Source organism: Culex quinquefasciatus, chromosome 1, assembly GCF_015732765.1.
Source record: "Culex quinquefasciatus strain JHB chromosome 1, VPISU_Cqui_1.0_pri_paternal, whole genome shotgun sequence".
NCBI lineage: Eukaryota > Metazoa > Arthropoda > Insecta > Diptera > Culicidae > Culex > Culex quinquefasciatus.
The window spans coordinates 56,703,746-56,727,193 of NC_051861.1; the positions used below are offsets into that span (position 1 = coordinate 56,703,746).

The window sequence follows — 23,448 nt, forward strand, 5'->3', positions numbered from 1 at the left end:
TCAAGTCTGTCATATAGAGATTGCCAAAAACCATCAAAAAACCTATTTTTTCAACATTTTTATTTTTAAAACCGCTGTAACTTCACAAGGGTTGGACTTAGGACCATGGTCAATATGGAGACTTTTATGTAAAATTGTCTGGAGAATCGACTCTTGAGTTCGGTTTTTGAAAATTTTGACGTTTAGAGCACTTTTCAAAAAAACAGTTTCAGTAAATGATTTTTGTAATTTTTTTAGGTGAATTGCTCCATCCTGCATTTTTCGTGAGTCTTTTTGTAACATCTTAGGCTATTTTCACAAACATTTTGAACGAAAAAAAATCATGGGCTTCAGATTTGACTTTTATATTGTGAAAGCAGACAAAAATCCAAATACGAACGCAACCTGTCAAAGCTGTTGCGCCACAGGCTGATGTACACGCTAACGACAAACCACTACATTTTTGTTCGGCGCAACAGATTTTTTCGCGCAACAGAAGTGTTGCGCACTTCGGTTTGGTGGTGCGCGGATAATACTTAAAAATCAAAAAGTCTCATAAAAGTGGGGTGCTTTTTTCTTTCAGTGTATTTATTTCGGAAAGCCCGTCAAATTTCCTACAAGTTTGTCTTTGACCACATTTTGATACGATGCAACGGCTTCGAGATACAGAAATATTTAAATTACGAAATACAAAAATATTTAAAACACTTACGCTCTTCTCAAATGTCATTATCGAGTGTAACTGGCTCCATATACACAAAAATGGCTTATATATGCCTAGGATAACATGTCTACAAAGTTTCATTGAGATCGGAGAGGGTCAAGAAAAAAGTACCTAAAAAAATCCTGTTTTGGGCTGGAATTCGAGGGGTAGCTCACTTCCGCCTTTGTCGAGCGTTTAAGTTTCTTTTTGCACCTTTCTGGGTTCGCTACTTCCTTTTTAAAGGCTGTCCTCCTTTGTGTTCCTTTTCAAGCCTTAACGTGCGTTAGCACTTTTGGTTAGCCTTCCGAAGCGGTTGCACGTCAAACTGCTCGATTTTTTTGACAACGAGAACTGTCAAGTGCAACTGACAGTTCTAGCTGTAAATTTAATCGGGCTGTTTTAAATTTTGAATAAAAATAAATATTTAGATGGTTATCTGAAGAAACCGACTAAATTTACACAATAGCCTTGCCAGAACCCACTTTCCGAAACCGGTTATCAAGTTGTTGATTTTCACAGCAGAATATCTCTCGGCAGAATCTCGTTCCTTCCGACCTAGCGCAAGACCGTGGTCCATTCTCCGAATCCGTGTCGATGTGTACGATTCCGGGCAAGCAGTAGGTTGAACAGCGATTAGGAAATCCGGAGCTGAAACAGTACCGTCATCATGGGTGACATTTGTCTGAGATTGGGTCATACAAAAATGCTTAAATTTGTATTACCCAATCTCACCCCGGCCCAATAACACCCCTGATGATGGTAGTTGGAAAAGTGATGGGTCGTCGCGGTCATCCAGGAGGTACATTGTTTGGTCAAGCTAGAGAAGAGAGCCGGTTGCGCCGATGGACGAGTCGGTCACGAAAGTGACGAAGAGTACAAGATTCATTGCTCCCAATCCGACATTCTGGAAGTTGCCCAAACTATACCAAAACGTCGCACACCGAAAAACACCCGGCTCGAACTTGAAAAAGTTAACGACATCTTCCCCACCCGGACGAACCTCAACCGGAACCTGCTAACCCACGAGGAAAACAAGCCCTACACTTGATCCCACCTACTCAATCCTGAATGCTCAAGCAAAACTTCCTGATCCACCAGATCTTTCGGCAGTTCGTTTTCTCAATGTCTGGTAGCGGTGTCAAATAAGCCTTCCCGAAACGGCCCAGTAAGAATGTTCGCAGCTGCCATTTATGGACCGATCTGAAACGGCACACTCATTTCTTCGCCATGGACCACATCATGGAGATCGTCTGTCACATCTGTTACGTTACTTCTCGCCATTCCGGACGATGCTGAAAATGCTAGCGAACACATGAAGAGTGACCAAATCATAACGTTGGTGTGGAAGATCTTCGCGTAGATACTAGCAACGGTCATCATACCGGGAGGAGGGAAAACCCCTCCTTTCAGAACCGTTTCCTATTTAAGCAGCCTTTCCCAAACCCTTCCCCTTGTATATTTTATTCATTATAATATTTTTTTACAATTTACTATACGTGTTTCAAAATTAATTTTAGTTTCTGAATTTCGCAGCTGCTTCCGACTCGAAGCGGATCAGCGCCGGGACCGGGGCGGAACGAGCTAATCCTTGTTGATCTGCCCAACCGGATCCTACTGAACTAAGCCAAACGCGATGAGCACCCACACTGCCTGTTATCACCCAGGTCATCAAACGCCGACGACCGCAAACCAAGTTCTGCGCCGGAACCCGCACCTTACCGGCATGAATTCGACATCTTTGTGTTTTTCGTCACTCTCCGCCTGGGTGTGCCGCGATACTTGATGGCACAGGTAGAGTTGACGTAGCCGCGATGGACAAGAAACGTGGAAAGACGGTTGGAAAATTTGTTGTTCTGTTTGTGCCTTCGAGAAAGGTTTCAAGTTCATCAGATCAGAACTGCAAAAAAGAATAATGTTAGGTCTTATAGAGGTAAAGCTTTTCTTTTCGTACCCTTTATCCACCTCCACCAAATAACAGAATTCGCGTTGTAATGTGACGCCCTGGTCAACGCCGTTTGCTCTGGGAACAGTTTCTCCAAAGGAATCGAAAATCTCGTCACGAAGTGCCGCTGCACAATCAACCGCTTTCAGCTCTCATCGTCCTGCTTTCCTCCTCTCTTCCGGCCCAACATCTACCGGGTGGCATCAACCTTTTCCATCAACGGCAACTTGCTGACAACAAATCCCCCGACTTCTGTGTGCGCATCCAATGTCCGTCCGAACGTCTCAGTTTCCGCACCTTGGCGAAACACAATTCTTCAGCCGAATGCAAACATCCGGCGGCTGCTGCAACCTCGACTGCTTTCCTGACACTTGCTCCAGTACCTCCGGCAGTGGTCAAAGCTCCGGGCAGAAAAAAACACAAAAAAAAATTCTGCTTGTTTTTTTGTTTTTGATTTTTTACTTTTGACAATCAAACTGCTTGAAAAAATAAAAACAAACACCGTGTTGCCAAAATCGAGGAAAAACTGCTCGATCTGTGATGGCAAGGTTGCAAGATCGATTTCTCGCAGCACTTCATTCGAGCAGAAGCAAGCCGCCCTACGAGCGCTAACGCGCCTTAGCTGGCCTTATCTTGCCTTCTCGCGGCGTTGTGAAAAAAATCATCGCCTTGCGTAGCGTTTTAGAATTTCGAGCTTGTTCTGGTGCATTTTTTTCTAACGCGGAGTGAACTGCCCTCGCTGGAATTGCTCATCTACCATTCCCCATACAATATATGATCAAATTGAATGACAAGAAAGAACATGGGATGTAATCTACTAGGATACTTTCTTCGGATTAGCTGCGCTTGTGTTTGATAAGATTAGAGTATGAATTGTTAGCAGTGCGTGGCCGAATGGTTACGCTGTCCGCTTTGTAAGCGGATGATTCTGGGTTCGATTCCCATCTGCTGCAACCTTCCATCGGATGAGGAAGTAAAATGTCGGTCCCGGCCTTGGTTGTTAGGCCGTTAAGTCATTCCAGGTGTAGGAGTCGTCTCCATGCCATAAATACAAACAACACACCAAACCAAACCTACTCCGGTGGAATCGCTGGCGGCGGTTGGACTCGCAATCCAAAGGTCGTCAGTTCAAACACTGGGGTGGAAGGTTCCTTGGAATAAAAAGAGGTTTGGGTGCTCTCCCCATTCAAGCCTTCGGACTCCTAGGTTCGAGCAGAAACTTGCAATAGAGACCACAAAAGACCCGGGGGTCGTTAATGTGGATGGTTTGATTTTTTTTTATGAATTGTTAACATTCAATACGTTGCCTGTTTATATGTAAGTACCAATAATACATGAACATTTTAAATAATTTAGTTTTTAAGAATTAGTTAAATAATTGTTTTTATTTGCAGGAAATGGAAAATCTTCGCAACAAGTTTGCTTATCAATATATTATTTTGTTTTTTTTTTTCATCATTTCACCTCAGTGAACAAACAACGCTCGTAAGATTTATTGAGAACAAAATTATGTTGAAAATTATGTTTTTTTTTTCATACTTTTGTTTTATTTCTAAATTTCAGCACACATGAATCTACAAAGATCTGCATTTCTATATAAGCACGCAGAAAAATAAGGCATATTTGAATCAACAAAACGTTTTGTTGATTTGAAAATCATATTTTTTGTTGAATCAACGCTAAACGTCAAAGCAGCTTTTTCAAAACAACAAAAGACTTTTGTGGAATCGAGAAAATCAAGGTTTGTTTCAACGCAAAATCGGCGTTGATTATATTCAACAAAAATTTTGTTGATTCAAACCTCGTACAGGCTGATTCTACAAAACTTTTTTCTGCGTGAGGCACTTTGTGTTTTTTGTTCAATTTAGATGAACTTGAAAAAACACTATCAGAATCCTGAAGAAACCTGAACGGGTATTCTGCTTGGGCGGATGAAATATGTATGAAAGGCGAATCGAGGGTGGGCCAAGGCGGTTGAGGCATTTTGGGCGGATGAACTTTATATGGGGGGCGTATCAAGGGCGACCAGCTGGCGAACCAACCTACAGGGGCGGCTGAACCGTATATGAAAGTCGCATCAAGGGCGAGCCAAGGCGGTTGGGGCTTTTTAGGCGGATGAACTTTATTTAGGGGGCGGATCGGGGGCGACCCGCTGGCGAACCAACCTACAGGGGCGGCCGAACCGTATATGAGAGGCGCATCAAGGGCGAGCCAAGGCGGTTGGGGCTTTTTGGGCGGATGAACTTTGTATGGGGGGCGTATCAAGGGCGACCCGCTGGCAAACCAACCTACAGGGGCGGCTGAACCGTATATGAAAGGCGCATCAAGGGCGAGACAAGGCGGTTGGGGCTTTTTGGGCGGATGAACTTTATATGGGGGGCGTATCAAGGGCGACCCGCTGGCGGACCATCTTACAGGGGCGGACGAACCGTATATGAAAGGCGGGTCAAGGGCGAGCCACGGCGGTTGCGGCTTTTAGGCGGATGAACTTTCTATGGGAGGCGTATAGAGGGCGACCCGCTGGCGGACCATCCTATAGGGGCGGTTGAATCATACAAAACGGCGTATGTGGGGCGGATGAACGGCGGGTGAAACATTTCAAGGCAAACCTGGGCGACCCCGGGGTGAGTCGCTGGCGGACCAACGTCACGATAAAAAAACTGATCGCGCGCCAAATTGTTGCAAATTTTATCCGCCAGCGGGTCGCCCGTGGTCCGCCAAATCAAGCGAACCGCAGGCAGGCTGCCAAGGGGGTTGACACATCGAATATTTTCATTCGAATTATTCTGTTCATTCCAGAATTATTCTGGAATGATGCTGGCATAAACATGATTATTCCACTTCTACTTAATTTTGGTTTTGCGTGTCAGCAATCTGAAGCTGTCATTTTTTTTATGGGAAAAGTAAACTTTTTTTTTGTGTCACCGCATTCCCCGGGGGCCCTAACGTGTGCCAGATACGAAAAGTTGTACCTCGCGTAGTTGGCCGGTGGAGGAGACCATTTTGGAAAGAAATCCTGTGACTAGCGGAGTGGAGGAGATTGCACCTGGTACCAGCTGCGGCCGCCACCATCACGACTACCGTTTCCACTTGGAGTTGGCCCTGGCGGAGGACTGTCTCGTGGTGAACCGGTCCGGCGAGAACTCCCTTGGACACGTGGTGGTCGTGTCCCATGACATCGAAGCGCAGATGCGTCCGTTGGTTCTGGTGGGAAGATTCCTCGGACGAACGGTAGAGATGAATTTGATCGGTGTCATCAGCGGGGATCGCGTTCATGAGGCTGTACCTTGCCACGTTCTACTGCAGGGGCCGCTAGTCGGGATGGACCAGGTGAGCATCGGCGCTGAGGCAAGTCCAGGTTAACTGGATTACAGATGAAATAAAAGTTTTTTTGTGTACCTTCCTTATAGTGAGAAGTGCTTCAGCGAGGAAGACCTGAACCACGACGTTTGGCTGTTCCAAGGATGGACCCGAAGGATTTACTTCGGTCACTCTGACCTCGTTCCGTCTATGATCCCAGTTCTAACGCGAGCAGCCCCTAGCCGCTGAACTGTCCATCATCATTGCTGCAACCCAGGGATCCGACAGGAAGGAACTCGTCTATGAATGCAGGATTCACGCCGTCAACCTACCGACGAGGTGGCTCATCAACCCAGCGGACGTTGGCACCGGTCCATTTACTATTTTTGCGCCAAGCAAACCGCTGTGGGCGCTGGATGATAAAAAAAAACAAATATAATTTATTCAAAGTCAAGTTTTATTTTTGAAACTTGATCTAGTCTTAAACAAAATTATACTTAGGGCTGTTATGAAACACCTCGATTAAAAGGGTAGAGGAGAATTTAGACATTATTTAATGATTTGTAGTTCAATCCAGGTGACAAAATATGCGTACACAAAAAATGCTTTTAATCGGGAACAGATAGAATGAAACAAATAGAGGAATAATAGAGTATAAAAACACGCACACAAATCTTGGTTTACCGATCCACGTAGCCTGTTGGTAACGCTTCCGCCTCGTAAGCGGTAGATCGGAGTTCGAATACCGGCTCAGACAAACACACTGGTGATCGTTTCCCTTCTGGATTCGATTGCTTAGTAAAGGGCAGGCAGTGTATCATCACTAGCTGGACCTTAACACGACTGACGACACCTTAGGGGAGACGAGCTATGGAACCTGTAAACATTAAGAAATAAATTGCCACTGAATCCGCTTTGTAAATGCGGCCTCGATGCTCTTCATGATTCATGGGGAAAATTTACTTTATTTGTTTAAGCAAATCTCGATTATATAACTGTTTTTTTCTCGTCCGCTTCTGGTTGACTTGCCACACGATCAGCTCCTCGTACTCCTCGATGCAGGCGTCCACCTGGTCCGGCTTGTAGCCCTTGGTCATGTAGCGCTCCATCACGTCCGAGCTTGACCGTCGTGCCGTCGTGCTCACCCTGGTCAACTCTCGCACCAGCGCGAAGATCTTTTCCGCCTTGTTCTGGACGCTGTGAATTAAGGAAGATTTGTTAGTAAGGTTGTGAATTGAATCAATTTTAAGGTAACTTACTGAGTACTGTTCTGCTCGGTTTGGTTCAGCGAGTCCTTGGACATTTCCAACAGACGGAGCGCCTCCTGCACGACGTCCTTGTCGACCTCGTCGGCCAGATGGAGCCAGGCAAGGGCGGTCGAGAGGCGCAAAATTCCCAGCAGGTTACGGGCCGAGCTGAAGGTCATGTCGCGGTTGTTGCGTGCCTCGCGGCGCAGTTCGACGTACGCGTTGAAAATATTCTCGAACAGTTCCGGCGTGAAGATGACCAGCATTTCGCGCTTGCACAGTGCGATGTTCTGCTCGATTGTGCGACGTGAGTTTTAACGGCCGTACGCCGGATTGGCAACGGCAAGAATCGACACACCATGACCTAGTGTATGGCAATTCAATCGGTATTTGCCGTGACCGCGGCAGTCAAACCAACTCCAGAAGAACCAAGGCTCATTATATACTGAGTACGAACCACCATCCGATAGATGTAGCCCAAGATCTGCGACTTGGCCACACCGAGATCTTACATCAGGGATGTTGTTGTTGCCACGAATTTTAATTTCGTTCGGGCTGCGATCGACTCCACCAACCAGCAACAATAGCAGTGCCTTCATGTCCAAATTGCCGTAAATCTCAGGCAATTCACGTGTAAAAGTTAGCTTGGCCAATTTGACCAGCACGTCCGAAATCAGTTTGTTGCTTGTTTCACCTTCCTCGGAGTTGTTCCGACAGACGATCCGGTGCCCTTCGGGAAAGTCTCGCAGCATTTCCGAAACCATGACCTTGAAGCTACTTCGCTGAATCGGCAAAAAGATTCCGCGGATAACGACGTGACCTTCGGGGCGATCACCGTGACACACCACGGTCACCGAACGCGAAATGTGTCCCACGGGAACCTGATCTATCTCTTTGAAATTCTTAAACCTCGCGTCTGCAGGAACAAACAGCCACCGGATTTGTACACCCGGCAATCCCCCGAAGGAGAATCCCGACCTTGGTCATTTTCACCGTTGGTCAGGGGAGCTTCCGGTCACTGTTTTGAAGTCCCGGAGTATGGCCACCGCGTATCCAGAGGCGTCGCGTCCACCTGTTCAACCTGTTCATAGGACAGGTGGATCATTTTGATTTCTTTATGAAGAAAGAATTAAAATATGTTCATCAAAATAATTGAACGAACATGCCAACTCTTCTTAGAATCATGAAACAGCCAAGCTCATTCGAACCATAGCCTCAATGAAAAAACACTGAAAGCAGAGCTGTTCTTTACCACGATTTATCGCATCCAAAATACACAGAAAGCCGCCCTGAACGCTGGACGGTATGAATGTGTTCAGGTGCATGAAAGCTTTTGCACAGTCGACATAAAAGCGCGCGAGCCGAGACGCGAGCAGGAAGAGAGCAAAATCTGGAGTTTTTCTCTCTCTCTCTTTGAACTTTGCTCTCTCTGCTCGCGTCTCGGCTCGCGCGCTTTTATGTCGACTGTGCAAAAGCTTTCATGCACACCCTGAACTACCAAATTCATACCGTCCAGCGTGTACATATAGGGACGGCTTTCTGTGTATTTTTGGATGCGTTGTATGGGAACTCGTGCATGGAGAAATCCGAACAGGTTGGTGGCTGCTTGGGAGGATTTTCAGTGCGCGTTAGATTTTCATTGAGAGCTCTATGGACACGAATGCGCTTGGCTGTTCCATGATTCCAAGACGATTTGGCGTGCTTGCTCAAATATTTTAGTAAAACTTTTTAAATTGTTATGAATAGTAGAACGGCATGTTGCTTCAAAAAAGCGTTTTTAACTGAAATAAAGTAATAAATAGCTCTGTCAAAAGTGAGCAAGCAAGTTCATATCGACAGATTTGCAAAATAATTTGGAAGAAAATAGAACGAAATCTTTAACCTACCAAGCATACAATAATTTACTTCAAAAGTTATTTGTACAAAAACAAAAATCAAAGCAAAGCTTAATTAAGCTGTCGTAATAATGTCTACTTGGTTTGAATTCTTGAGTTTTGATCGTTTAATTTTTTTTTCGGAAAATTTTATAAAGTGATGTTTTTTATTTTAATTTATGGATTTATATTGAGATATGAGACGCAGTAAAAAACTAAAAATCTCAGACTTTTTATACTTATTTATGGCTATTTTTTTTATTTGTGACTATAAATTCAAAATTTGTTATACGCTTAAAAAGCCCATTTTGAAAATCAATGCAAAAATAAAGGTTAAACGTCCAATCGATTGCACGAGTTTTTGTTAAATGATTTTTTTTATTATCATCGATATTATTTTTTTCTCTTCTAGTTTTTTAGGGAAATTTTAAAAGAAACGTAAAATACATTTTTATGGCCTAATTGTTTTGGTCAGGAAACTAGAGCACGTGATTTCAGCATTAGAATGGTCAACATCCGGAAGGTTTGCTTAGTGAGATTTGAAAATAATTAATAATTTTTGCTCTAATCTAATCCAATGGAACATAAGAGAAGTCATTCTAAAGAAAACTCCAGGGAAAAACTTGTGGTTGGATTACGCCTCATTTTTGAGTTTTGATTTAGTTTTTTATTCATTTACAAAACAAGCTAATTATAGAAAACTACAATGTAAAAAACATTTAAATTTTACACTTCTTAAAGGATGATCATTGCTGTAATTTGAAAACGTTACTATTTCCATAAAAATCATGTGATCAATAATTCTCACAAAAATATTGCTAACATCATCTAATTTCTCTTTATCATGTATAAAAGATATTTTTTTAAATATAATTGAGCTAAAAAACTTGAAAACTACTGAAAAGATTGTTTGAACAGGTAAACATTTTGGCCACGCGTCGCCACTGCGCGTATCGAAGGGAGTTCTCGCCGGATCGGTTCACCACGAGACAATTTTCCGCCACGGCCATCTCTTGGTGGAGATGATAGTCGTAATGCAGGTGGCCGCTATAGTGGCTGTTTCGCTGGTTATAACTCCTCCACCCAGTACGTCACTGGCTCGTTTTTTGAACGTTCTCTTCCACCGGCAAATTCTACGAAGTCCACTTCCGGGTGCCTCGTGCACGTTGGGATACCTCCGCAGGGGCTTTCGTTTGCCGCAAAAAACATCGGATGCCGCACGTGTATAAAAACATCGGATGAAAATATTTTGTTTTGTTTTGATGTTTTGACGTTTACACGCTAATCTGAAAAAACTCATATTATAGAGCAAAACATTCTAATCATTCCAATTATTCTGGAATAAAACTGGAATGATTCCAGAATGATCGAGTGTCAACCCCCTTGCAGGCTGCCCAGTCAATGTGGGCGGTCTGAATGCACCAGCTCAGCGGATCGTAGAACGTTTCCTTTTCGCACGGACTTCAGTATGGTCCGCACGGAGCCACGCAAGATAACGTCCAGACAGGAGGGAGGTCTTAGCAGGAGCAAAAGGTCATGTCTCCCGGCCGGTGCTCAGGATTGGCAAGGTTTCGCCTTAACGGTGTAAAGATGCATCATGACTTGCTGAAGTAGGCAACTTCGCCAGTTGCGTCCGCAGTTAAAATTCGAATTAAATAGCCTTAGAATTTCTTTCTTCAGAATCTTCGCTATAATTTTATTAAATGTTTACTTCCTAACATTATTTCTGGATTTCATGCCGACTCTACCAGTTGCCCACGTCCCAGATGGCATCGACTTAGTTGGTACGCAGGTTCTTGCTCAGCATGTAGTACGCATGCTCCTACACGTCAGTTTCGAACAGTGGGACCAAACTCGTAGCTGCGTCCAGCGGGTTCTGGTCCGGACATGCCATAACCAAAGCGATGTCGTATTCTTGTAGCTCCAAACCCTCGACGACCACGGCGGCGGCCTCCATCTACATCTTGAGTCCATACAAGTCCCGCTCGAAAGCCTTCTTCAGCTCGGCCAACGGATCCGACTGGTCCAGCGAGAAGTTCTTGCGGAAGATCGAATGGTTGATGTGGCCACCGCCTTGAAACTTGATGGCACCGTCCAGTTGATCATTTTCGTGACAGAGTTTTTGTGTTTACGTTTATGTTGACATTTTAATTTGACAGCGTTTTTGGATCAAGGTTGCAAAATACAAGGTAAGGTCGCGTTAAACTATTGACGAAATATAAATATTTTACCAAACTATTGTTAACCTATTGACCAAGTTGTCCAGCCCCTAGCCCCTAACTCAATTTGGCCCAGAATGCACGTACGACAAGTTAGCACGATGGCGACGCTTTGTTCTTTATTCCCTATTATATTTAGATAAACATTTCTATGAAAAATAAGCGTTTTCAAATGAAATATATTAAACCCAATCCCGATACGGTAAATGTTTACGTCACGGTGGTGCCGTCTGTTGGTTTAAAATCAGTTATTCGAAACTTACACCAGAGGGATACAGTGTAGAACACATGCGAGCCTGGTGGCAATTTCTTGAACACCCCCTGTCTGTACCCCATTGTGAGTGATTTCATCTCCGAGTAATATTGAACAGTCAATAAAAACATTGTGTTGTAATTTTAGATATTCTTGTGTTTATTTATGTCATCAAAAAAGTTGAAAATTATATTCCAAATTATTACCTTTAAATTTTATAACCATTGATTTCTACAAATCCATACATTTACAATTATTAGCAGTACCCATGAAAATTAAGTGGGATACTTGGTGGGATATGAGCAATTCTCTACGAAATCGGTCTTTTTTCTTCAATTTTAATTTTTGTATTTTTTAATCCGACTGAAACTTTTTTGGTGCCTTCGGTATGCCCAAAGAAGCCATTTTGCATCATTAGTTTGTCCATATAATTTTCCATACAAATTTGGCAGCTGCCCATACAAAAATGATGTATGAAAGTTCAAAATCTGTATCATTTTTTTGATCGGTTTGGTGTCTTCGGCAAAGTTGTAGGTATGGATATGGACTACACTGGAAAAAAATGATACACGGTAAAAAAAATTTGGTGATTTTTTTATTTAACTTTTTATTACTAAAACTTGATTTGCAAAAAAACACTATTTTTAATTTTTTTTATTTTTTGATATGTTTTAGAGGACATAAAATGCCAACTTTTCAGAAATTTCCAGGTTGTGCAAAAAATCATTGACCGAGTTATGAATTTTTTAATAAATACTGATTTTTTCAAAAAACCGAAATTTTGGTCGCAAAAATTTTTCATCTTCATTTTTCGATGTAAAATTGAATTTGAAATCAAAAAGTACTTTAATGAAATTTTGATAAAGTGCACCGTTTTCAAGTTATAGCCATTTTTATGTGACTTTTTTGAAAATAGTCGCAGCTCATTCTGCGTGTATCCTCCAGAGCAAGCAGCAGTGAAGTGCTCAGAGCTCTAAAAGTTTTTTCGAATTTTCCGCCGTAATCGACTTTGATTACCCGCGAGTTTGCTCCACCAGCATGCCGAAGGCCGGCCGTGGCCGTGGCAGTTCGAGTGCGGCCTCGAAAAACCCGCGAAGTTCGTCTACCGGCCGAGTGCAAAAAGGTAAACAAAACAACGCCGCCGCGTCGTCTGCCATCGCGCAGGGGAGCGTGTGCGCTGATGGATTCAATCCGGAGTTATTACACGCTAATTACCGTGTCCAGGATCGCAGCCCTATAAGAAGCAGACTCCGTTCAGGTACTTCCGGCAATCTGTCCACCGGTGGCGCATCAACATCTGCCAACATTCCCACCAGTAACAAGTTCGCGAGACTGAGTGACGAGGAAAGCTACAACAACAACACCGACGATAGCAGCACTACCGATGACGACGACAACGATGGACATGCACGCAAAAAACGTAGTACGACAAAAAAAGTTAATTCTCCGAAGGAACGGCGACCACCTCCAATTTTTGTTTTGGATACGTTGGCGGACGATGTTGACGAGTTGCTGGAAGGCCTCCAATATAGTCTGAAAATTGGCAAATCGAAAGTTCAAGTGATTACTTTCACCAAAAAGAATTTCGATCTGGTGGTGAAAGAACTGAAGCGTAGCAACTTCAAGTTCTACACATTCGATCCAGTTGAGAAGACCGCTGTTAAGGTAGTCCTGCAGGGCTACCAAGACCGCCCAATCGCCGACCTGAAGGGACACCTCTCGGGAGCCGGAATAACGCCACGGGAGATAAAACTGCTCTCGCGCAAGACAACAGTCACAGGTACGCACACTCTGTACCTGTTGTACTTCGACCGCGGCACCGTCAAAATCCAAGACCTGCGTCGGACTAAGGCGTTGGACGGTTTTTGGGTAAACTGGCGGTTTTACTCCAAAAACCCAATGGACGTAGCACAATGCCACCGTTGCCAGAAGTTCGGCCACGGCTCGCGGAACTGCAACCTCCCGCCCCGCTGCGTGAAGTGCGGTGAAACACACCTCTCGGAGAAGTGTGCACTGCCGTGCAAGGCGGACTTGGGGGACAAGGCAGAGCAAACCAAGGCGCGCATTAAGTGCGCCAACTGTGACGGCAACCATACCGGTAATTACCGCGGATGCGTCGCGCGCAAGGCCTACCTCGAGGAGCAGGAAAAGAGGAAGAAGAAAGCAGCAGCATCCCACCCTTCTCAGCGGAATACGAGCTCTACCGTTCCTGCAGCTGGACAGCGTACGGTTCCAGCGGACAACCCAGCGTTCCCTCCTGGATGGGGGCGATCGTTCGCCAGCGTGGTCGCTGCCGGTAGCGGCGATGCGGCCCAGCAAGAAGTAACCGGAGGAGATCTCTTCACCTTGCCGGAGTTCTTTGCTCTAGCGGGTGAGATGATGACGCGGTTTCGGACCTGCCGTAACAAGGCGGAGCAATTTCTGGCCCTCGGGGAGCTAATGATTAAGCACATCTACAATAGATAAAAAAAACTGTGATCTAGTTTAAGCTTTTTCTATTTCTATCCCCTTTCCTTTGTAATTTCAGTAAGTTTTTTCTAAATTTTTTCTTACTCTTGGTAATCTCTAAGTGATAAGCAATAATCGTGCCAAAATGGATTGAGATTTAACACACAGCTGAAGAGAAACTCCAAAACTCTGTTATGTACTGCGAATGAACTGATTGTTACATGATTATTCACTAATAAAACCGAATTGAAATTGAAAATTAAATTAGTGCACATGTTTGCCCACCTTTGAAAAAAATATTTTTGAAAAGCTGAGAAAATTCTCTATATTTTGCTTCTCCGGACTTTGTTGATACGACCTTTAGTTGCTGAGATATTGCAATGCAAAGGTTTAAAAACAGGAAAATTGATGTTTTCTAAGTCTCACCCAAACAGCCCACCATTTTTCAATGTCGTTATCTCAGCAACTAATGGTCTGATTTTTAATGTTAATATATGAAACATTTGTGAAATTTTCCGATCTTTTCGAAAACAATATTTTCAAAATTTTCAAATCAAGACTAACAATTCAAAAGGGCGTAATATTGAATTTTAAGCCCTTTTGAAATGTTAGTCTTGATTTGAAAATTATGAAAATATTGTTTTCAAAAAGATCGGAAAATTTCACAAATGTTTCATATATTAACATTGAAAATCGGACCATTAGTTGCTGAGATATCGTCATTGAAAAATGGTGGGCTGTTTGGGTGAGACTTAGAAAACAACAATTTTCCTGTTTTTAAACCTTAGCATTGCAATATCTCAGCAACTAAAGGTCGTATCGACAAAGTCCGGAGAAGCAAAATATAGAGAATTTTCTCAGCTTTTCAAAAATATTTTTTTCAAATTTGGGCAAACATGTGCACTAATTTTAAAAAATGAAAAACTGCGGCTATTTTCAAAAAGTTACCTAAATATGGATTTAACCTGAAAACTGTGCACTTTATCAAAATTTCACTAAAGTACTTTTTGATTGCAAATTTGATTTTACATCGAAAAATGAAGTTGAAAAATTTTTGCGACCAATATTTCGATTTTTTGAAAAAATCAGTATTGATTCAAAAATTCATAACTCGGTCAATGATTTTTTGCACAACCTGGAAATTTCTGAAAAGTTTGCATTTTATGTCCTCTAAAACATATCAAAAAATAAAAAAAAATAAAAATAGTGTTTTTTTGCAAATCAAATTTTAGTGATAAAAAATTAAATAAAAAAATCACCAATTTTTTTTTACCGTGTATCATTTTTTTCCAGTGTAGTCCGTATCCATACCTACAACTTTGCCGAAGACACCAAATCGATCAAAAATTTCTTCAAAAGATACAGATTTTTGAATTTTCATACATCATTTTTGTATGGACAGCTGCCAAATTTGTATGGAAAATTATATGGACAAACTAATGATGCAAAATGGCTTCTTTGGGCATACCGAAGGCACCAAAAAAGTTTCAGCCGGATTAAAAAATACAAAAAAAATCGAATGACCGAAATCCTAGAGAACTGCTCATATCTAATGAAAAATACATGGTAGAATCAATTCAGCATCCACCCAGTCAACTCAATCGGAATTCTGAAACGGAATTCAATTCGAAACGTTTACGTATTCCGTTTCAAACGCAACAACCGGTACGTACACGGAATCGGTTGTTGCGTTTGAAACGGAATACGTAACCGATTCGAATTGAATTCCGTTTCAGAATTCCGATTGAGTTAACTGGGCAACAAGGCAATAGCCAAATACATAGAATTCATGTGTGGTGCCAAATGCGATGGATTTGTGTGTGAAACAATTACGTTAAAAGTGTCGATTTTTTGCAGTGTATGGCGTTACGTTTGTTACAAACACTCCATTATCCTCAATTGACTTGCATGTTGATTCGCTTTATTTCCATCTATATAGAGAACTGGGAATTACGAAATGACCATGTCGAAAATAGTGATATTCGGAGGAACTGGGATGACCGGAACCTGCGCTGTTCGGTATGCATTGGAAAAAGGTAAGACATTATGAATGGATATTTATATCAAAAAGTTTTGACCGGCGTTTATCAAAAGGTCTGAAAGTGCGGCTGATGGTGCGTAATGAGATAACAGTTCCGGAGGAATTTAAAAATATGGTGGAGCTGGTGCAGGGTGACGTCGTGAATGCGAACGAGGTGGAGAATGCAGTTAAAGGTATTTTAATAAAATATTATTATTATTAGTAGCAATATTTGATAAAAACGGATGTATCTACTTTTCATCAATAAGCTGAAGAAAAACTAAAGCGAGTAGAGACATATGGGGCAGCTGACTTGTTGTTGTTGGAGTCGAAGTCGGCGAAGTCATTTGGTAATATAATACTAAGGGAGCGTTCTTTTATTACGTAATGCAAAAAAACGAATTTTACACCCTCCCCCTCGTAACAAAATTTCCATACACATTTTAAAAAATTGTATGGAGCGTAACACGGCCATCGACCCCCCTCCCCATCTGCGTTACGTAATAAAAGAACGCTCCCCTAAAAGCTCTGTTCCTATTCCCTCCTTTGATGTCAACAGCCGACATGGTCAAGTGCACAGCAATCGCTGATTTATAGATCTGGAGCAACACGAGAAAAGGGCGGATAAGCATTATGACAGCTGGAACTATTTTGCAAATTCCGAGCCAACAGGTTCACAAAACTCGAAAAGTTAAACAATAGTTGGCCATCTCAGCTACCTTTTAACACTGCGGGTTTTGCCAAATAGTTACTTGTTGGCTCGGAATTTGCAAAATAGTTCTGGCTGTCAAAATGCTTATGCGCCCTTTTCAAATGTTGCTCCAGAGATAACATGGTAATACTAACTACAAGCTTAGCAATTGACAGGATTAAGGTTTTACGTACATAAAAAACGGAATCTACCTCTGAATTGTAAGTTCATTGCGTGGTGCGATTGGTCTATACAGACAGGATTATTCTTTCATTGCTAACTTCAAGCAAAACAATGTAAAAGGGCCAATGTTGAAGTGTAAACACAGTATCCTGCTATCGTCAGTTGATGTTTACATTTGGAACGATCAGGATAGACTCTTTGTTTACACATCAACATTGGCCTAATTACATTGTTTTGCTAGACTTTCCTTAACTCTTAAGATTTGCCGACTTCGACTCCAGACTCTTTCAAGTTCATACTTATTTAAACTCTTTTGTCAATTTTATAGGTCATTTTAATTTATTTAATTACCTACTATTATGTACATTGAAAACTAGACACATCGACGTTTTTTTTTCCTATCGAGCTGTAATGTTCTGTGGAAATGTAAAAAAGAACTAAAACACAACAAAAAACTTTCGTTACAGACCAGGAGCTGGTTTGTGTCGTACTAGGGACAAGAAACGATCTGAAACCCACCACTGTGATGTCCGTCGGCATGATGAACATCCGGAAAGCCATGGAGAAGTACAATTTGCTGAAAGTATCGGTGTGCCTTTCGTCTTTCCTGTTTTTCGAGCCCGGCAAAGTGCCAAAAATGTTTACCGATCTTAACATTGAGCACCAGCGGATGTTGGATATACTGAAAGCGTCGTCGCTAGAGTTTCGCGCAATTTTGCCTCCGCACATTGCAGGTTCATTTATTTGTGTAAAGATGTGTTTTACCTGATCTTTAAAAAAATCTCTTTTTTTAGATGAACCTTCTGGGGAATTCGCTCTAGCTTATGACAAGCCTCCGAATCTTTCCAGAACTATCAGTAAAATTGACCTTGGAATGTTTCTGATCGATTCTTTGTTTGACGACAAACATGCTAAACAAGTTATTGGAATTTGCACAAAACCTTGAATGATCGTAATAAAAAATACGCGTGTTGTTATTATTCTAAAGTATTGTATCTAAATTCAATTTATATCGAATGCATTGTTAGTATCAAATCACATATTGTTTCTTCTTTTTCTTGCTTAGGCGTATAATTGTAGACTGCTTTTCGAATGTTCCGTATCAAATCGTTAATGTTGGGGATTTGCCGTTCCGAATGCTCTATGTTGATCTCTTCACTGGAAGGAACATTTAACAAATTTGTCGAAGACAAATTTCTTTTGTCACTGCTGTCGACTTCCTCTCCCTCAACTTCCCAATCGGAGATAACCTTTTTCATCCAATGTTTTTTACTGGAAGTGTTCCGCGTAGTATTTGTGCCGAAGATGTTAATTGCTTTACAAAATATGTAGCCTAGTTTCGCATAAAAGTACTCTTGGCCGTCGGTCGCCAAGTAAACGTTGTTTACGTTTAAAACTTTTTTACAGAATCGTTCGGCTTCGGTCATCAGATAAGTTCCAACTCCACGGCCGCGATAGCGATGGTCAACCACCAAGCTTTCTACGTAAACGGCATTCAGGTCAGCTGGAACTGGGAAAGCTTCACGTGACCCAGTACCGTGTTGCTGCCTTTTATCATTTGCGCTTAAACAAAAAAACAAATTAGATTTTGTTAAATGCTTTTTTTATGCAATTATAGATGTTTGGGACTAAGGAAATGGATATTTGGGTCCAATTGAGGTCACATTACCCTACCCTAGGAATTGGTGCGTATTGGTCACTGCAGCACTATTGGCCACTGTGCTCGTGATCTTTAACCCCTTTAAACCAACACAATCTACTTAACCTATCGAATAATGTGGACTAGATAGGGGCAGTGGGGGCAGAATGGACCATGGGGGCAGAATGGGCCACCCTTGGTTTTGGGCTTTAGAATGGATTTAGACCAAGTGTAAGGCAAGGGTCTTATAAAGGACGTCAAATAACATCACCACACCGAAAACGACGTTTGAATTCATTGTATTTTTCGAATTATGAGCAAAAATGTAAATTTATTGAAAAACCACCCAAATGTTGTTTATTTCGAGGTTCTTAAATAAACTTTCTCGAAAGTTAGATTGTTTGAAAAAGTTTGTTCAATGTTTATAATGTTACCAGGAGCTATTACAAAGGTAATCAAACAACAACGGAACCTTCAAATCATTTAGAGGCTTGGTGGTGGAAGTGTTAAATTTAAATCCACTTGGGGGCAGAATGGACCACCCTTTTCCTGCCTTATAAAAACAATCAAAAGTTGCGAAATTTGAGCTAGATGGATTTTTTCACTCCTGGTAGCTTCACAAATCACGTTTAATGCAACATTAGTTTGTGGGAACGGAATCGCCGCAGGGAATAAAACGCGTAGTTTACCGACTAAAACTAAAATTGAACTTTTTATTCGACTTGTCTCTTGCGCGGCACAGAGAAGAATGAGGGGTGTGCTGAGCCGGCGACGTTTAGGTGCAAGTGTGTGTGTGTGTGTGTAAATGTTCGCAGGGGCAGGACACCACCACAGTGCCCCCTCCAGTTACACCAGGAATCTAATGCGGTGGCCAGATGGGGTAACTACTGTCTTCTTGGGCTCCTCGACGTCCTCCTCAACGATGAATGCTGGCTTGATCCGATCGATAGTTACCCGCTGACTCTTTCCTTTGATCAGTAAGTCGAAGAACTTATCACCTCGATGAAGTACTTTGAACGGTCCCTCGTATGGCCTTTGAAGCGGTTTCTTGACCATGTCAATTCGTACAAACACGAACCGACAGTCCTTCAGGTCGCGCTGAACGAAAACTTTCGGTTTGGCGTGGTGCTGTGGGTCCTTCGGTTTGAGCTCGTCGAACACGCGATGCATCTCCTTCGCGTAGTCACTGCGGTCCAGCTCCGTCTTGGGAGCATCGAAGAACTCTCCTGGAACTCGTAGCTGTTGGCCGTAGACCAGCTCCGCGACAGAACAATTGATATCCTCCTTGAGGGCCGTTCGCAGACCAAGCAAGACCAACGGTAGTCGGTCAGCCCAGCGCTTGGGGTCTGTACACATTAACGCGGCCTTGAGCGTTCTGTGGAAGCGTTCTACCATCCCGTTAGCTTGAGGGTGGTAAGCAGTGGTACGAAGATGCTCCGAACCAAGGAGATGGTTCAGCTCGCGAAACAGTTCAGATTCGAACTGTCATCCTTGATCCGTCGTTACCTTCTCCGGCACTCCAAACCTAGCGATCCACGTCGAGTTGAAGGCTCGCGCTACTGTCTCAGCTGTCATGTCGGTAATTGGTACAGCTTCGGGCCAGCGTGTGTAGCGGTCTACCATCGTCAGCAGATACCGATACCCGTTAGACGGCGGCAGAGGTCCAACTAGATCCATGTGGACGTGTTGAAATCGGCTCTTGGGTAGGTCAAATCTGCAGACCGGCGCCGTGGTGTGACGTTGGATCTTCGACTGTTGGCAGTGGATGCAGCACTTCACAAAATCGGCGACGTCTTTGTTCATCGAAGTCCAAACGAAACGGTCCGTTACCAAGCGCCGAGTGGCTCGGACGCCGGAGTGTGACAAGCCGTGCATGGTTTCCAGAACACGTCGACGGTGCGGCAGCGGAATGTACGGACGGACCTTACCTTCCACCGAGACGTCACAGTACAATCGATCACCATTCGCAGTGAACGGACGTTGTTCGAACTTCAAGGATGGAAATTGCAGCAGGCCGTGCAATTCGCTGTCACCAACTTGATCAGCTGCGACATCTGCGTAGTTGATGACCGTAGGAGTTGAAATTGTTTCCACTCGCGAAAGTGCGTCGGCCACCACGTTGTCTTTGCCGCTGATGTGACGAATATCCTGCGTGAACTGCGAAATATACTGCAAGTGTCGGTCTTCGTGCGACAATCGAGCAGGAGAGTTTGACGTCAGCGCGTGCGTCAAAGGGTTGTGATCGGTAAAGATCGTGAACGTCCTACCCTCCAATAAATGTCGAAAGTATCGAACAGCCATCTTCATCGCCGTGAGTTCTCGGCCAAAGGTGGAATATTTCTGCTGCGCAGGTGAAAATTTCTCCGAATAAAAGCCGAGAGGTTTCCACTCACCGCCGACGAACTGCTGTAGCACAGCCCCAGCAGCGGAGTTCGAAGCGTCGATCATCAGTCCGAGAGGCTTGTTGGGATCTACGTAGTACAGCAACGCTGCATCAGAAAGCGACTTCTTGCACTGCTCGAATGCCTGCTTTGCCTTGTCCGTCCAGGTCACTTTTCTAGTGTCGTTCTTTTTGTTCCCCGGGATCAACGCTCGGAGTTCGGCTTGCTGGTCGGTTGCTTGAGGGATGAAATGCTTGTAGACGTTGAGCAATGCCAAAAACCGCCGGAGTTGTTTAACGGTCGTGGGCAGCTCGTACTGGCGCACAGCCTGCACCCGGTCCGGAAGCTGCAAGATTCCATCCTTATCGATGAGGTACCCCAAGAATTCGACCTGCTGTTGAGCGAATTTGCATTTGGAGAGATTAACCACCAGTCCATTCTCCCGTAAGCGCTGGAACACGATTTTGGCGTGCTCCCGGTGTTCCTGCGGACTCGACGACGCGATGCAGATGTCGTCGATGAATGTGATCACGAATCCAAGGTCTCCGAAGATCCGTTTGACCCGCGTTGCACAGGCCGTTCTGCATCGTGGTGAATTCAAACAGGCCGAACGGAGTGATCACCGCCGTCTTCGGAACGACCTCGTCGTCGATCGGGATCTGGTGGTAAGCTCGCTCAAGGTCAATCGTGGTGAAAATGATTTTGCCCTGGAAAGCGTTTAGCAGATCATGGATATGGGGGACCGGGTACCGGTCGGGAACTGTTACCTTGTTGAGGGCACGGTAATCACCAACGAAGCGCAACTGCCCGTTCTTTTTAGGTACGCAGTGTAACGGGCTGGCCCAGGGACTCGAGGATGGTCGACACATACCCAACTCCGACATCAGCTGGAACTCCTTTTTGGCTGCGTCGAGTTTATCTGGAGCCAGCCGCCGAGCCTTCGAAGCGACGGGTGGGCCTTTGGTCAGAATGTGGTGCTTCACGTCCCTTTCCTTCACGGCGCGTTGCATGGTAGACGGCAGCGTGATTTCACGGTACTCCAGCAGCAGATCCTTGAACGGATGGCTGGAATCAACTGTTGTCACCGTGTGAATTTCAGCTGCGGAGAGGCCACCCACACACTGTAGGTTCGTTTTCCCGTCGATGAGCCGGCTCTTCTTGAGATCCACCAACAATCAGAAAAAAGCGAGGAAATCGGCTCCGATGATGGCGACACTTACATCCGCTACGATGAAGTTCCAACGAAACTGCCGTCGGAGCCCCAAGTCTGTCGTGATGAAACGGGAGTCGTAGGTTTTTATCACCGTCCCATTCGCAGCGTGCAAACGGAACGACGACGGTCCCTTGAGGCGGTCCTTCTTTGTCGCAGGTACTATCGAAACATCCGATCCCGTGTCGATAAGATAGCGGCAACTGGACGTGCGGTCGTTGAGCAGTAAGCGGCGACTTTCTGTTGCTCCGTTCACCTTCGCCGTTTCAGGTGAACTGCAACCTAGTTTTTTGAGTCCATGAAGACGCACGGTTCACGGCACTGTTGTGCGTTACGGCCGTACTTCCTGTGGTACCAGCAAACGGTATCTGACGGGGCACCAGACTGACGGCTTCGGGAAGAAGATCGGCTGCGTCCGTCAGAAGTCTTCATCCGACGTACCTCAGCAGTAAGCTGAGCGATTTGGTCCTGGAGGTCGCTAAGCCCGGGTACAGCTGCGGAAGATGTGGCGGCAACGACAGACGGTGAAAAATCGGTGATTTTATCTGCCATGTTTGCCAGTTGCTGCAGCCTGTTTCCATCGCAAATCGACAGGATTGTCTTGACGCGTTCTGGCATTCGCTGGATAAACAGCACCCGCAGCACACTTTCGTTCACGTTCAAACCAGCTGCGAGTTCCAGCATACGGGCCAAGAGATGAGATGGCCGCATGTCCCCGAGGTCGCAAGAGTTCAGCAGCTGCTCCAACTTTCCTTGGGCCGAAACTTCGTAGCGTGAGATCAGCCGTCCCTTCACTGCTGGGTATTTGTTTTCTCTCGGGGGTTCTGTCACGATGTCGGCCACTTGGATAATGACAGTCTGGTCGAGCTTGCTGATAATGTGGTAGTATTTTGTTTCGTCCTGTACCACACCCGCGAGAGCAAACTGTGCTTCTGCTTGAGCAAACCACATCCTTGGGTCGTTCTTCCAAAATTCTGGAAGCTTCACTGCAACTGCCGCGGTGACAGCCGAGGTGGCAGCATTGTTTGCCTCGTTTGTCTGTGTTTGCGCTTCCATCCTGGTCTGCGGTGGCGTAGTCAGGGCCCCAAGATGGCGTCGCTTGCGAGCGGCGAGAAAAAATCCGATTTCGCTGGAATTATCGCGGAGACCGGTCGTCGGGGTCGATTTTCCACTTCCTTTCAGCGTCGCGGGTCACCAATGTGGGAACGGAATCGCCGCAGGGAATAAAACGCGTAGTTTACCGACTAAAACTAAAATTGAACTTTTTATTCGACTTGTCTCTTGCGCGGCACAGAGAAGAATGAGGTGTAAGTGTGTGTGTGTGTGTGTGTAAATGTTCGCAGGGGCATGACACCACCA

The 23,448-nt window shown here is 44.2% G+C and overlaps 2 protein-coding genes and 2 pseudogenes across 2 annotated transcripts; 1 reads left to right on the forward strand and 3 right to left on the reverse strand.

Annotated features, from left to right (window-relative positions):
* Positions 1 to 6,869: 6,869 nt before the first annotated feature.
* On the reverse strand, positions 6,870 to 8,696 carry LOC6044492 (annotated as a pseudogene).
* A 2,093-nt stretch (positions 8,697 to 10,789) lies between these two features.
* Positions 10,790 to 11,173, reverse strand: LOC119769693 (annotated as a pseudogene).
* A 4,659-nt stretch (positions 11,174 to 15,832) lies between these two features.
* On the forward strand, positions 15,833 to 17,846 carry LOC6044494 (flavin reductase (NADPH)). The gene is made up of 4 exons (XM_001861971.2): positions 15,833 to 16,001; positions 16,060 to 16,179; positions 17,327 to 17,593; positions 17,654 to 17,846. The coding sequence occupies exons 1-4, from the start codon at positions 15,923 to 15,925 to the stop codon at positions 17,803 to 17,805; spliced, it is 618 nt and encodes a 205-aa protein (XP_001862006.1). The 5' UTR covers positions 15,833 to 15,922; the 3' UTR covers positions 17,806 to 17,846.
* A 3,455-nt stretch (positions 17,847 to 21,301) lies between these two features.
* Positions 21,302 to 23,145, reverse strand: LOC119769696. Its single transcript, XM_038263096.1, has 3 exons — positions 22,425 to 23,145; positions 22,100 to 22,371; positions 21,302 to 22,033 (listed from the first exon to the last, which is right to left on the reverse strand). Exons 1-3 carry the CDS (start codon positions 23,143 to 23,145, stop codon positions 21,302 to 21,304), a joined length of 1,725 nt encoding a protein of 574 aa, XP_038119024.1.
* Positions 23,146 to 23,448: the final 303 nt, after the last annotated feature.

Coding starts and splice junctions, on each gene's coding strand:
- LOC6044494 (XM_001861971.2), top strand. CDS start 15,923: ATGACCATGTCGAAAATAGTGATATTCGGAGGAACTGGGATGACCGGA. Junction 16,002..16,059: donor TCGGTATGCATTGGAAAAAG/GTAAGACATTAT, acceptor GTTTATCAAAAG/GTCTGAAAGTGCGGCTGATG. Junction 16,180..17,326: donor GGTGGAGAATGCAGTTAAAG/GTATTTTAATAA, acceptor CTTTCGTTACAG/ACCAGGAGCTGGTTTGTGTC.
- LOC119769696 (XM_038263096.1), bottom strand. CDS start 23,145: ATGGAAGCGCAAACACAGACAAACGAGGCAAACAATGCTGCCACCTCG. Junction 22,372..22,424: donor GTACCACAGGAAGTACGGCC/GTAACGCACAAC, acceptor TCAAAAAACTAG/GTTGCAGTTCACCTGAAACG. Junction 22,034..22,099: donor GGAACTTCATCGTAGCGGAT/GTAAGTGTCGCC, acceptor GATCTCAAGAAG/AGCCGGCTCATCGACGGGAA.